The 15608-nt window shown below is 38.5% G+C and overlaps 1 protein-coding gene across 4 annotated transcripts in view; it reads left to right on the top strand.

Annotated features, from left to right (window-relative positions):
- The window catches only part of rbfox1 (RNA binding fox-1 homolog 1), a 252524-nt gene that overhangs the window by 90129 nt on the left and 146787 nt on the right, over positions 1-15608 (top strand). For 2 of the 4 annotated variants that reach the window (XM_039686223.2, XM_089128492.1), the window contains exon 2: positions 3018-3059. The exons of 1 other annotated variant lie outside the window; for it this stretch is intronic. In XM_039686223.2, coding sequence (XP_039542157.2) covers positions 3018-3059 — 42 coding nt within the window. Of the gene's footprint in view, positions 1-3017; positions 3060-6303; positions 6701-15608 lie in introns of those variants that run through there. One more of the 4 variants, XM_089128493.1, reaches the window with a different exon arrangement.

The raw sequence follows: 15608 nt of genomic DNA, 5'->3' as shown, positions 1-15608 counted from the left end.
CATGCTGTGTGCCCCAGAGCTATTGAGAAGCTTCTCTTAACGACCTGCTAGGGGCCAGTGGCTGAAAGGAAAGTGCTACCAAAACAAGTGAGCCATCATTAAGGTCAGCGGCTCTAAATAATACAATTCCTAGCCTACAAGAAAACCTAGTGGTGCCCTGATTTTCTTTGCCTCTTTTTTACAGGGAAAAGACATTCATTTGCATAAAACTTTCTTGTTAAACTGTGTGTTAAAAAGAAATGCTTGTCGTTACTTGAATTTTGTTACTATGAATTGAAAACTTTGCGCACGATATATACATTCTTTAGAAGTGTAGCGTTTTACGGTCAAGAGTGGTTTGCCAAATACCAGCGAGTTGCCGTTAGCAGAAGATTTACTACTAATTTGATATGCAGATATTTTGAGGTGACAAGGTTAATGCATACTTTTTTTTTCTCATATCATATCAAATCAAAGCCATTTTCCTGGCCTTTATTCCCTCTATCTGTTGGTCGTAATCCTCTTTCAGCAGCTATGTCCAGTTACTAAATGATGAAAATCTTATTCGGCTTCACTCAGTGGCTTGGCTAATGGGAAATGAGCACACTTTAAAAAACAGCTAAGTGTTTTAGGCTGAGAGGAAAGTGGAACTGTTAATATCATTACATTTGAAGAGAGCGTTTGTAACACAGATTCTATTTCTTAAATGAAGATTGGCCTGTGCATTATGGATGTATTGACGGCAGACATGAGCGGAAGATTAGTGGTATATCCAGGAACCCTCCCAGCGTAACCAGACCCTAATCTCTTAATTGTGTAGTTCTCTTTCAGACACTCAACAAGCATTAACAAAATTAGAAATCTTTTTCTCTCCCCCCCCCCCCCCCCTGCATTTTGTGGGTTGAGTGTGATTGATTAGTGAGAAACTCTTTGCATCAAGGCATGTAGAAATACTCTGCTCAATAGAGTTAAATGTCATTTTTATAGCGGTGGTTCTCAACTGGTGGGTTACGACCCAAAAATGTTTCGCAGATCTCTTCTTAATTGAATTAGATTGTATTGTACAAGCCGCACAATCATATTTAGTTCATGAGTAGAAAACACTTCCAATATTGTTATTGACGTCAAAAGCCACACATCCAATCATAGCTGTCAACCCTCCCGTTTTTTCCGGGTTTCTCACGTATTTTAGCTCTTTCCCCGCTGTCTTCCCGTTTTAGTATTTTCCCGTAAAATATCCCGTATTTACTCTCTGATTGTGTGAGACGTACGAGCTCGGACAGATTCGGCTTGAAGTCGTTTATCCTCGGATGCGGTGCCGCGCGCACTGGCCGGAGACACACTGGCTGCGTGGCGTGTCCGTTTTTATTTCGGCTCCCATGTTAACAGATTAGAGCTTGCACGCTGCCTGCGTGACGCGCGCGTCTCCAGAAAACGCGTGCCTGCTAGAAATAGAACTGACGCCAATTTTTCACGCGACAGGCAAGCGTGTTTTTTGCCTAGAATTTCTTTGCGTTTCCAGGCAAAATAAATAAAAAATAGAAAACTATGTTTAGGCTAGCTGTATGTCATTTTGTACTCGAATACATATTAATAAATTACATTTTGATGTTTGAAAGTCTAGGTTTTTACATAAATTCAGATATCAATGTAATTTAAACAAATAATAATTATTATAAATCGATTTTCAAATATATGAATAAAATATATTTTATTTTTTTCCATTTGTTTCTTATGCTCTTAACAATGTGATTACATGAAGAAGAAAAAAAAACGTTCTGGGCCTCAGGAGGATATAAAGATAGGATAGTGTGTTTTCTGAGTGATGGTCCACCATCAGGCTAAATAGGCTATGTGTAAATGTAATTGAAATAAACAGACAGCCCACTTCCCTATTTTGCGGATTTTGGAAGATGTGTGATAGGCTAACAGTGGAAATTGTTGTCCAAATGCAAGAGCAACACACCGCTAATCCAAATGTAGATTTTTTTTTTCTTTAAATGACACTGTCTCTTTCTCTCTCACACATAAGCTTACGTTAGTTATGAACTCTTTAGACTTTTAAGGATTAGTGCTTTATTTTTAAAGTTTGTGGGTAAGAATCGTGCAAAAAAAAAAAAAATCCCTTATTTTGGGGATGGATTCCGGGAAAACTCCCTTATTTTCAATGTTCAATGTTGACAGCTATGCATCCAATCACACTATGATATTTTGGGGCAAACACATCTGTCTCATCTGTGAATAGCAGATGCTGGCATAGACAGGTTGCTTGACATCCTCTCATCCTTAAAATCCATGAACAAAATCAATATACATTAAATATAGGTTCACTTTGTGTGAACTACATTGTTTTTGTGTGAATTATTGGCTGTTGAGAGACTATGAAACTAATGAAAATATGAAAATAATTTTAGTTTTAAAGTTCAGTTCAGCTTGATAGTATTGGTGCTATGCAGTTTATGGTAATATCAATACATTTTATTACGCACAAATATTTTAAATGTTGATGTATTACAACGAAAAACTCTATAGTAACTCTTTAAAAATGAGTTTTCTAACATAATATAAGCTGCAGTATATTTTAAATGTGGAATAATTCAAATTTAAACCTTCACAAAAATCATGCACGCACACACACAATCTCAATAGTAATTTGATTTCGAGTGATTTTAACACAGACATACTTTTGTTCAATTCTGGTACCATATGGTCACATCTTGAATGCTGATGTGAAATCTGTTTCCTGAAGCAAAACCAGTTTAGATCCACTTGCTTTATTCCACTTCCATTTTGGAGGGGGAAAAAAAATAGGAAAATATTGTTATGTGTACCATTTCTGGCATGGAAACTATGTCTTGCCTGTCTTATTCCCTGCTCTCGCCACCTTTTGCATGGTCCCATGTTGCAAACATCAGTTTTGACAGATCTCATTTTCTCTCCCCTCAGCCCACTCTATATGATTGACTTGTAATTACTGAAGGGAGGTGCTGTATTTGGTGTGTAATGTGTTACTCTAATTTGTATGTCTCTGTTGACAGATTCCAGGACAACCAATGAGCTGTGATACGGACCAACTCAGGGTAAGTGATGCTTCTGTGTCGCTTTGTGTGATTGTGATTGTGTGTGTCTGTGCTGCCGTTGTGTTTCTGGTTGTTGTTGTTGTTGCTATCGACCTTTAATTAATCAATCCATGAAGATCATACAACTGCGATTCATTCATGTAAAGACAAATCATTTCGTCACAATGACTTTAGAATGAATTCTTGTGTATCCTTCATGTTCATTTCAGCATCTCAGGCTGAGAAGATGATGATATTAAATCAATACGCAAAAAAAAAAGAAAAAAAAACCTTCAGTTTTAGTCTCAGAATCAAACCCTGTTATTCCCTCATACTCTGCTGTGTCCATATTAAAAATACAACAAAGCTTACCTTGCCTTCTCATTAAACTTTAATAGTGGCTCTAAAACACTCCTGCTCACTCACTGGCCTGAAATCCAGGGTAGCAAAGGTGTCAGCTTCACTCCTGATGAAGACCCTCCCAAAGATCTTCATCTTCTTCAAACACACCGTATCTGTGTGGAGGGATAACCATGTGTCCTGATGCCTCTGCCTTGATCTCGCATAGCACACAGTGTGTATGTGCAGCCCTGCAGAATCATGGGAGAGATGCGGGAGCGGAGGTGCTGTGGTCCCCTCTCAGAGCTGTAATTTATCATGCTTTGTTGAAGGGTTTTAAGTCTGATAGGGCTGATATGATTAATGCCCAGACCTTACTGTTCATACACACCCATCACTCTATTTTTTTTTTTCTGGCAATGTTTCTTGGCTACTTTCTTGATTATTTGATTTTTTTAATCATATATATATATATATATATATATATATATATATATATAATTTCCTTTGAAATTAGAGCAGTATATGTGGACTATATTTAATTAAAAATTCATATATTAATAAGGCTAATAATAATAAGCAGGCCAGTGCTGTTTTTTCTCTTGGAAACATGAAAAGCACTTCTCTCATTTCCTCTTGTTAGTGACTCACTCAATAATCTGAAGACTGTGCTGTTTGGATGCTTGCCTTCCATTTAGATTATAAGAGCAGGATCGAGGGTGATGTACTTAGTACTTTTTAAACAGGAAATCGACAACCTAATGCTACCTTTTTTTTTTTTTTTTTAGGTTATGTTTTTGTCATAATCCAAACAAATGAGAGGCACTACTGCTTTTACTGCTACTGTTTCAGACTTGTAGCTTTTTTAATTGGGTTAAAGGGCACAATCGGACCGAGGAGACGGCAGCTGAATCGGTCTGCTCAATGTAAATGGACATGTCAGTAAGCTGCACTCAGTTTCCTTGACCATTAGACCTTTCTTGCCCCGAAGTAAAATGGTTTAACGAAATTGTGTGCTGAAGTATGTTCGTTTTGCTTGGGTGCACAAACAATGGGCTTTACATTGTACCTGCCATTTATCTTTGTTTAATGTCAACAATCATTTATTGGTTTCAGAATGTTGTTCAGAGTATTGACCGGATTTCTCTGTATTAATCGTTTCATTCGGAAGAAAACCGTTCCATCTTGTTGCAAAAGCAAATTCTGATAAAAATGCTAGGCAGGACTCTATCATATATAATGTATCAAATCAAATATTTAACTCATTTAACTTCTTACATTTATAAAAATGTTCAATTCATTTAGAATTTCTGAAAGCCAGTTTGTAGTTTTGTCCTTATTCTTTTGTAATTTTCCTTTAACTAACAAAAGCCAGTTCCGTAATGAAATCACTGTCCCGGAAGTAACATCATTTTTAACGGGTACTTCACAAACAATCAATAGCAATGGATTTGATGAATTATGTTTTTTTTATTTATTTGTGATACTTTGCTGTGCTTAACTCTTAAACATCCCATCCTTTTATATAAAATGACAGAAATCATAATATTTCAAAAATGAAATATTAAAAGTTAAATGGCACATATTTTATACACCAAGCATATTTAATACGTTAAAGTTGCACAACAGGAATAACCCTATTCAAATTATCATTAAGAAATGTCATTTATTGGAGCATTGGTGTCTTAAATTGCTGTGACTGACGGTTTGTGTTGTGCCTTAGAAATCCCTTACCTGTGGTGAAATCACTTTAACATGGCCTTATTGCTTTAATGTGGTGTGTGTGTGTGGAATGTGTGCCCGAGTCTGAGCCTTTAGCTCGATAATTTGTCCTCCTCAGACACTCTCACTCTCTCTCTCTCTCTCTCTTTCTCTATGTGACGGTTGTACTTCTTTTTTATTGTTTTCCTTTTAAAGGGGAGTCAAATTGCTTCCTGAGGAGAATTTAATATTTAAATTTCCCTCAGAATTTAATTTCCCTCATAAATACACTGGCGAATCTCATTGCGTTTGTGTCTCAGACACACATAAAACAAAAAAATGGACCTTGCTCAAATCTCCATTTTGTCCCCTCTTGGTTTGAAATTCATTTACAAAAAGGATTTGTTGTTGTTTGCTGTTACTCTTGAGTTTCTCTAATACCTGTGCTTGATTAAAAATCTCATCCCTCTTCTGAAGAGTAGTAATGAGTTTTAGCCTCGTACTGTATGTGCTTGAGCTTGGCTGGCTGCGTGTCTGGTCTCTCAGTAGCAGTAGCGTTGTAGAGTCAGCAGATGGCTGTAGAAAAGTGCTGTAAGAAGGCAGCCAGTGCGTCAGAGCCAAAGCAACCCGAGCGGGAAGGCCTTGGCCCCAGTACTCACTGCTTTTATCTCAGCACATTCACTCCAGACGAGGAGGAGAAGAACAGGGGAAGGGGGTCGTCCAGGCTGCAGAGTCAGGTGCAAGCTTCACTTTTAGGAGAGGGTGGTGCTTTTCTACCTCCTTTCATCCCATTGTGCCATTTTTGACTGTACCTTACCTGTATTTTTTCCTTTTTTTATTTACGTGAATCTCACATAGCTGAGATTGCAGTAACTTTTTCGGAGGAAAGTTGCAAGCGTAATTTTTATTTCCGGTCAATTGTCTTCTTACCTTCCCTCAGGACAGAAGATGAGCCTTTTGAATTCCCACTGATCTCTTCCCCTGCGCATCAGTTTCCGGATGACAGCTTCTGAGGATCTGAACAGCATTTTGTTAGGGGGAAAAGTCCTTTTTATGTATGGGGAAAAATCTGTTTTGGATCGTCCTATCAGCTGTGCGTTAACGTACACGTACCTTTCTTGAGGAGCCTGTGCTAGAGAACCCTGCTCTCTCTCTCTCTCTCTCTCTCTCTCTCTCTCTCTCTCTCTCTCTCTGGCACTTTGAGTGCACAGTTGTACTGGACTTCCTTGGTGCACGGATCTTCTCATTAAATAGATACGTCAGGAATTGGTGCCTAAGCAGGGGTTGTCAGCGAAAGGGTGAAGAGGACCAAGTGGGGAAGGCAAGAAAGAGCAAAAAAAAAAAAAAGAAGAGAAGAGAAGAGCAAGAACAAGACTGCTAGAAGCATCTCAAACCTTGTGAAGTAGCTTCTTCTTCCTCCAAGTGTCAGTTTTAATAAGCTCTATTATAGTGATATAATAAATTATACAAAAGAACTGTGAGCCTGAGAGAGTGGAAACAAGAAGGATTCATCCGGGTTTCCGTAGCCGAGCTCGAGAAGTTAAAAGAAGATAAGTAAGGAAGCATTTCCTCACTGCCGGAGAGCCCCTGACTCCTCGCTCAAGATGATGATGTATTTGTGGGTAGGTAACAACCATCCCCGACCGATTGTGTCACATTCGTTTGCTGTTTGCAGGCTTCGCTTTGCATGTGTGCCGCACAAAAGTGCTGTGTGTGTCGTCCTTGATGTTTATGTGTTTTCTCATCTGAAGAGAGCATTTTTGTAGCAATTGGTTGCAGGGTGGAAATCAGTCCAAATACATTTGATCCTCTCTGTATGCGATATCCTCTGTTTTGTTGTGTTTTGTGTACCGGTTGGCAATCAGTCATTTTAAAGTTTCATCTCTTTCTCTCATCTCGTCCTTGCCGAGACTACTCTTTCTTTGGAGTAGAGAGTGTCAGAGAAGCGGTGCGTGACACGTTGATTCATAACTGCAGGGTTAAAGCACAGGAAGTCATTTTCGAGAGCTGTAAGCGTGTGTGTCTTGGCCTGCTCATTATCTGTCTCTTCACCTGCCATTACCACTCAAAATCAGTCCTAGCTGAGGAAATCTCGCTGCACTTAATTGCCCATGGAATAAATTTAAAGCACCCTGATGACTTCTTCACTGTGAGGGTTTATCAGGAAATTAATCTTATTTGAGCAGATCTTAATCTGATGGGCAGTTCAAGTGAAAATAGAAATAAGGAACGAGTTGATCCTTTACGTAATGTGTCAGCCGGAGATTTTTTTCCCCCATTAAGAGTCATGTTTGATTTTGGATGTTGTGCAAGTTGACTGACTGACTTTTTTTTTTTTTTTTTACCATAAAATAATGGAGGCAAGATAATAATAATAATAGTAATTATAATACATTTTCTTGTGTTATTGAAAATTGTTCAGCAAGACAAATGAGACCTGCTATTTAAGTATTCTCATATTATTAATAATTAAAGCACAAACATGCTCTTAAACTCCGTCAGTAGTCAGAAGAGCTCAAAATCAAAAGACTTGATAAACACACAAGACGATCTCCAGTTACTTAGTCATGCATCTACGGCAAACTGAAATTCTATATTAAGAAAATGGATATTGAATGTTTAATTGGAACATGGGTGGTCTGGAAGGAATATGCTTCGTAGGAAAGATTCAAGGATGAAATTTCCCAGGAGATGCAGAAATTACTGTGCTGTATAAAAGTATACAGTTCTTGCTAAATATTTAATTTGCGTCATTTTAAGTTGGCTTGTGACAAGAAATTCACTTCTTTGCTGGTTTATTTGAGGTGAACATAACTGACACATCTTGTATTTAATATTTAATAAAATGTTACTGAATATAGATAGAAGCACACACTATTACTTTTAGTCTTGATAGTTTACATAATAAAGACAGAATGATGTCCAGAGGCCTAATTTTGTAGAAACATGATACCAGAGTGCATTCTGGGTTAAGCTGAATGTGACATGTTTTTCTTTTTAAGAGGCCTCTGGTAGCCATTTGACAATCCAATTCAGGCTCTATATCCGACCCTTCAGTATTACTTTTGTCATAGATCGTATGGCTGTAAACTAGAATTAATTGTGTGTGTGTTACTTTTTCAGCCACAGGGTTTTCATCTTAACAGGATTGAATAGATCATCAGAGTGTTGTGCCACGTCCAAATACGTCAGATGTGGCGATAAAGTCTTAATTGCAAAATAGACCCTATGTAGCATTGTGTCTTCAAACAAATAAATGCAAATAACAATAAAAAAGAAGTTCAACGTAGTCCACTTTTATGCACTGCTGTCAATTGTGGGCCGGCAGGCTGAGGAATGAATCACTGAGGTAGAGAACAGACTGAAGCAAACAGCAGTGTCAGAGCTGCGGTGCTGTCCAGGCTGATGTTATTGCCTTTCTTACTATTTACTCCCCCCTGCTGCTGAAAAACCTGCTGTGGAAGCACTTCTAGCCCCTTGTCAGAGTTGTCTTTCAATAGATGCTATGAAAGCAGTTTATTCAATTGATTGATAAAGGCTGTCCTCCATGATAACCAATAGAGGAGCCATAGGGCCATGCGATGTGTAGGAGGCACATATTGCGACTTAACTGCTTGACACCAATATATTGGTAAACTCGTCACTTGTAAAAGCAAAAATCTGAACCTCTTGTGCTCAGTTATTTTTTTTAAAGGGGTGGTTGAATAGGAGTTCACTTTTCTAACTTTAGTAGTGTGTAATGTTGCTGTTTGAGCATAAACAACATCTGCAAAGTTACGACGCTCAAAGTTCAAAGCGAAGGGAGATATTTTATTACTTCTAAGCAAGAAATTGCTTTTTAAAGAGTAAAACCCACGTCTGGTAGAGACTACACGACATACCTCTTGGGTTAGTGACATCGTAAACCCTAAAATTTACATAAACCACGCCCCCAGAACACAATTTATAGTTTATCAAGACAAAACATGCTAATGAATGAGTAGAAGATAACTATTGACAGGCGGAGCCTCCGATGAATGTCACACCTGAAACAAGAAAAAAATACAAACATACACGCAAAAACAAAAAGTAAGTACCGCAGCGTATGTAACAACACAAAAGCTACATAAATTCACCAACTAAGGAAAAAGAAAATTGAGCGGAGGTACGTAGGAGGGCGGAGCCTACATGTGTGTTTATCAAATCTTTTGATAATGCCGCATTTGAAGGAGGCTTCAAATTGGGGCAGGCTTCGACGTTTCACCGCTGTGACTCCCATCTGCCTTCTAAGGGCCTGCTCACATATTAACACAGTCTCATCTCAAGTCGTCATATAACTGACATCTTGGGACGTCTTTTGACCATACGTCAACATCCGCCTTTTTAGGGTACCCTTAAACGTCGATTAGTTGACAATCCCCAGCCCATTCTCACCCCCAAGGCGTCACTTAACTGACGCCTTGGGAAGCATTTGGACATGCTTCAATATCTGACGCTTTAGGCGCCCTTTAGCGTCAGTTAGATGACGCCCTAGGATCGCGTGTACCCTACCCCCACCCCACACCTAAACCTAACCGCGTCCTCTAACTGACGCTTTCCTTTAGCGTCAGTTAGATGACGCCGTAGGATCGCGTCATGTAAGTGACGCTAACGGGCGCCTAAAACGTCAAATATTGACGCATGATCAAAGGTGACGCCTTGGGGTGAGAATGCGTAGCAATCCCGGGCCGTCATACAACTGACACTTTACCTTTAACCTCAGTTAGGTGACAGGGTAGGTTTAGGGGTAGGTTTAGGGGTAGGTTTAGGTCTGGGGTAGGGTTAGGATCCGATAACATCATCTAACCGACGTTTAAGGGTACCCCAAAAAGGCGGATGTTGACGTATGGTCAAAAGACGTCCAAAGACGTCAGTTATATGATGTCTTGGGATAAGACTGCGCTGCACATATCGCGTCTTTTGTGCGCTCAAGTTTGTTATTTCAAATTTAGGCGCTTGTGGTATGCACGCTCATATTTTTTCCAAGCGCCACACAGTAGGTCACGTGACAAGAACCAACCGGAGCGCAACCGCCCGAGCGCTTTGGAAAAAGGAGAACGCGGCACACCCTGCGGTTTCTATGCGTTTTTAGGCGCTATATGTGAATACGGCCTAAGGATGCATCCTCTGAATTGGGACGCAGTCAATGTGTGTAGAGAGAGAAACTTTACATGTAAGTGTACCATTGGCCATAAAGATAAAGGGGTAGAGTGTATCTTTGTGTGAATCTTTAGCTGTTTCTTTCCATAAGTTCTCTGTTTTTATGCCAATTTCAATGTTGTAACCTCCTCCCCATTTTGTTCCTTTTTTCTTTTGTCTGTCTGTGTAAAACAGAGTCTCTATTCCGCATATAAAGTTCATACATTGCATGTGTCGTAAGATGAATATGCACGTAGTCGGGAAACATAAAAATCAGAATTAAAAACATTCAATGTAGTCACAGTGGATATAATTGACATTAATGCAAGACAATTCAGCACACACCATATGGTATTTATACACCTTCTAATTCCCTCTTTCTGCCTGACAGTAATGATGGGACCTGGGTGAGAACGCTCCACTGTCAGTTGCTATCAAATATGTTCTTATTTAATTAGCTGTCTTGCAGTAGAGCGCAGCTTATATATCATAATTCTTATCTAATATACTCAATCCTGTCTTATTTTATTTCATTGACTGTGCTGAAGTGCTTAGCATGTCTCTGGTTTCAGAGGGCCTGGGCAAGTTGCTCTGAAATCAAGAGCGATTGAATAGCATTAATGCTAATGCCACAGCCGTTGAGGCATTGCTGCAAAGATTTCAAAATTGCCCTTCTGATAGAGTTTTACAATGTATGACAAATCAATGCATAGCATTTTCATAATGAATGGCTTTGGCATTTGGAATGCCAGTCCCCGAGCAGGCTTGGTAGCTGACCTGTGACAAGAAGTGGTGTTATATTTCATTATATTCTTCTGAGTTATACTCACTAGCCCCAGTCGTGTGTGAAAGGGGCAGGCGCTCCGTGTCTGGTTCCACTGGTATCCTAGCATGCACTAGTGTCAGTCTGTCTGTCTGTCATCCATCTATCTATTCATCCATCCATCCATCTATCGTGATACCACATTGTATAACCGAATATATATGTATAATCTTTTAAATGTACAGTAGGGTACAATGGGCACAAAAACTTGCCGCAGCATTTTCCAAAAAATCCGCTTTTCCATGCACGTGGAAATTTGTCTGATCCTTGACATGATCGCGAGCAGAAACTTAAAGTTGATTCTGCACTAATTTGATCAAATTTCTTAGCTTTTTAAAAAATTTTATGTTGTAGATTTAAGTGGAAAATGTTTAATGTTGTAGATTTAAGTGGAAAATCGCTAAAATTATTATATTTTGAGACAAAGGTCTTTTTAATGATTTTCAGTTTTGTTCAGATTCAGATTCACTTATTAAGTAGGGTGTCCATTTTAGAGTTAATCATATAACGAAAGCATCATATTTAAAAAAAACACAATAGGTATTAAAGGTGCTCTAAGCAATGTCACACGTTTTTTTAGGCCAAAAACATTTTTTTGTCATCTCCTCTCTATTTGCTAGCTGCCTGTCCCCTGAACACACTGTAAAAAAATGCGGTCTCTGTAGACAGCATATGCAAAAAAAAAAAAAACAGCCTTTCTTTAGACAGCCGCAACAAAAAAAAAACTGTGGCAACCTGCTCCACGAAACATAACAAACGGTGTTCCAGCCAATAACTAACAAGAAGGGTTTGGGGGGTTAGTGCGCATACACATGAAGGGCGGTGTGGAGGAGAGATCAACATGAATACGGCCGTAACACGACCAAAGAGACGACGTTCCGATGGACAGATTACAATCACAGGGATATAATTAGAACAATGCAGTCAGCGCTAATTTTGGTGAATACAACATAGAGGTTTCTAGCAGCTAGCGATCAATCCCCCTTAAATGATCAAGCAAAAGCACAGTAGGGTGACAGTTTGTGTCAATGATTGTTTTCACCCACTGTTTGTTATTATTTGAATGTTCATTTATAGCCTATTGACAACTTTGACAAAATGTGTTTACGACGGAGCGGTTGTTTATGCTCGCTGGGAAACACGAAGCTAATGTTATCTTGCTATCAGTAAAACTAAAGGGGGAGGGGACGTGATGAGGGGGAGGGAGGGTCTAGCTAGCCTCCGTTTTGTTTGACGATACTTCAAATGTCAACAAGAAGTGACGTCACCCAACTTATAGCACCTTTAATATAATAAAATATCATATTTATTGTTACTACTGTAAATCTATATTTAATTATTATGTGATCTCATTCAATGCTTTTAGAATCTTTACTTTTTAAATAATTTAAAATTAATTTAAAATATTTTTTATATTAAAGGTACAATATGTAAAAATTTTGTAATAAAATATCCAAAAATCACTTGCACAGTGTGATTATATTTCCTGCAGTTGTGTACAATATCCCAAAATTTTCCAAAGATTTTTAATTTCAGAGAAATTCCAATTTGAAAAAAAAAAATGGCCGACCCGGAAGCAATATTTTTTATTTTTCCCAAGATGGTAAGGGAAAGTACCCCCTTTTTCACCTCTGATTGGCTGGAAGGACTCTCCTCCAATTGGTTTTGCCATTAAAACGGCATCTCTTCAGCTGAGAAGTTACACATATACACACACACTACACACATACAACCTCTAAACCTACCCATCACACATACACTAACCCGACCCCTAAACTCAGCTCGCTCACTCGTAACATTGTGTTTTACTGGTGCATGTACTTTTTAAAGAACCATATAACTTGTTAAATTTTCTACCAATTTTCAAATGGGCTGAATTTTCCCCCACGGGCTAAATTCACATCACGGGACGGGTGTGTTCCCAGACCAACCATCTTTATGTATAGTAAAACCCATTGAGTTAATGCCAAAATATATTTTAACAAAAAAAAAAGAAAAAGAAAAATGTATACCTATACAATTGACTCTATTAGGACCCAATAGTTCATTTTAATTTTAACATTCATCTATGTAATATTTTAATGTTTTATTCAAGTAGTTCAAAAGTTCAATGTTTTTATTCAATGTTGTATTCAAAATAGTTCAAACTATTAATTAAAAAAAGGTAGAAAAAAAGCTAAAGTAATTTCTGTTTTAAACTCGCCCGCTCCTACACTTTCACGTGCGCTCAGTCCTCTACGCATTGGATTCTGCAAATCATAGAGGATTGTGGGTAAAAGTTGTGAACGAATGTACTGTAGGGAATGATGTCGTCCACTACAAAATGGCCAACACCCTATATAGTGTGTTTGTTATTATACTACATTTATTCATCAAAATAAACATGAAATAGTTCTAACTATACTAAAGACATTGTTTTGAACAAGTAACTTAGAGATTATTAAAATCATATTATTTTAGCTAACGTTTTTGTATCAATACTTTGTGCCTTTTGCACCGTGTGTGGGGTAAAAGGCCCACCTTGCCTCCTCATACATGTATAGATTTTTTAAACAAAACAAACCACTTTTATGATTTATTTTTTCCATAAAATCTGTTCAAATCTGTTGCTCCATCAATGCTCAATACAAACATGTATATTTTTTCTGCAATCATACACTATGTGCATAGAGAAAGCACACATTTTTTAGGGTGTGCATTAAGCCCGTTGTACTCTACTCACACTTGGATTTTGACAGCGAGTTTGGTTAACCTGTGCAGTGTGAACCAAACCACACCTGCCACTGGTTACATAGAATAGAAGAGAAGCCTCACTGCAAGCTGTTGTATGAACAGAACAATTTGAGAGTCACACCTGTTAGTCAACATGGCTGTCCATCCTGCGCTCAATCTCTTTCCAAACTCATCCTGCGCCCAAGGATATTGCCTCTGAGGTTTACTCATTGTTTGGTATTAGATTACAAGCGCATGAGGACAGATTCAAATGACCTGCCATGTCATTACCTGTTCATTCACGAATTCACTGAAAGCGCAGTTGTGTTGGTCATTATCTGCTGTCATGAGATGACAGTTTGCGGCTTTTTTCATTGGTCTGTTATGATGATTGATGGAGACAGGTGGCTGTTCTTTACAGATGGCAACATATCAAAGTGGCATCATTGTAATGACAGAGCAGCCTATATGACAGATATCAAACCAGTGCTTGGATGCTTTTATGTTACACTGCTCAAAATCCAGAATTTTTGTACTCCCTATTGGTCATTGAAACCTTTCATCTGATTCCACCGTGCCAAGTTGTGATGTGGCCATGACAGTTTTAATCTGATTTATAAATGTATAAAAACCTCTCCAGGGTTGAACCGTAAATGCAAAGAAAGAATGAGAGGAAATTTAAAGATGACTGTGCCTGGATCAATGACATTTTAAGAGATTTTCTGCTTTGTTATAGATATACTGAAATCATTACCCTCCTAATGAAATTCCCTGCCATAGAAAACAAAAACGTAGAAGTACTGCAAGCTCTTTCATAAACAGCCTTTATTACATAAGTATATTCATCACCATAAAAGCATCAGGCCTATTCACATATGGTCTAGAGCTTTGCAGTAGTGGGGATTTTTATTGGGGGCTATAAAATACAATACACTCGCAGCACATACCACAGAGAGGAAGAAAATCACTTTAGCGCCTTTCACCTTTTCCGTGCTCTCGGATAAAACGGTCAGGCCAGGAAAACACCTTTGTGATAACAATTGCAGCCAGGCAGCCTAATGCACTTTGAAGCCCTAGTAAAGGCCCGGATGAAACTGGAGATTATTGCCATTTTGAGAGAGATCAATGAAGCTTTGCTAATAATTCACTGTAGGAGAACCTCTGGGGATGTGGTATTTATCTACAAATATCAGCTCTGGCCAGACCAATTGCAGTGTTCTCGCCTCTGGTGCCCACACTAGTTCAGCTGACCTAGTTGATATTGAATGTTTCCTCTTGAATAGGAGGGAAAAAATGAGGAACGAAAGAACGAAAGGAGGGAGGGGGGAAAAACTTGATTTTGCTAATGACGTTATGTGTTTCAACAAACGGGGACATTTGATGTGAAAGGGTTAGTTCAGCCAAAAATGATAATTCTGTCATTGTTTATTCACCCTCATGTTGTTCCCTGCCCGCCCTTTTCTGTATAATGAAAGTGAATGAGGAATAGGGTTGTCAAGCTCCAAGATAAATAAATAAAAAAGCACAGTAAATGTCTTGCATTATTTTCCAAATCTTTAAATGTCCAATGCTTTGTGTGAGGAACCAACACTATCTCACGACCAATTCGTACGAATTCGACGCATGATTAAAAAGTGTCTAATTCGTTCTAATTCGTACTAATTCGTACGACCTCACTCGTAATAATTCGTACGATTTGTCTAAACCCACGTGATGGTTAGGTTTAGGGGTGGGGTCAGGGGTAGGTCATTCGTACGAATTCATACGAATGGGCCAATTCGTAAAATATGTACGATTTAGCAAAATCGTATTAATTCGTACGAGTGAGGTCGCATGAA

Source organism: Pimephales promelas, chromosome 3 (genome assembly GCF_988280905.1).
Source record: "Pimephales promelas chromosome 3, fPimPro1.hap1.1, whole genome shotgun sequence".
Lineage (NCBI taxonomy): Eukaryota > Metazoa > Chordata > Actinopteri > Cypriniformes > Leuciscidae > Pimephales > Pimephales promelas.
Note: the sequence above shows the minus strand (reverse complement) of the source record. Positions and strands in the feature narration are given on the sequence as shown.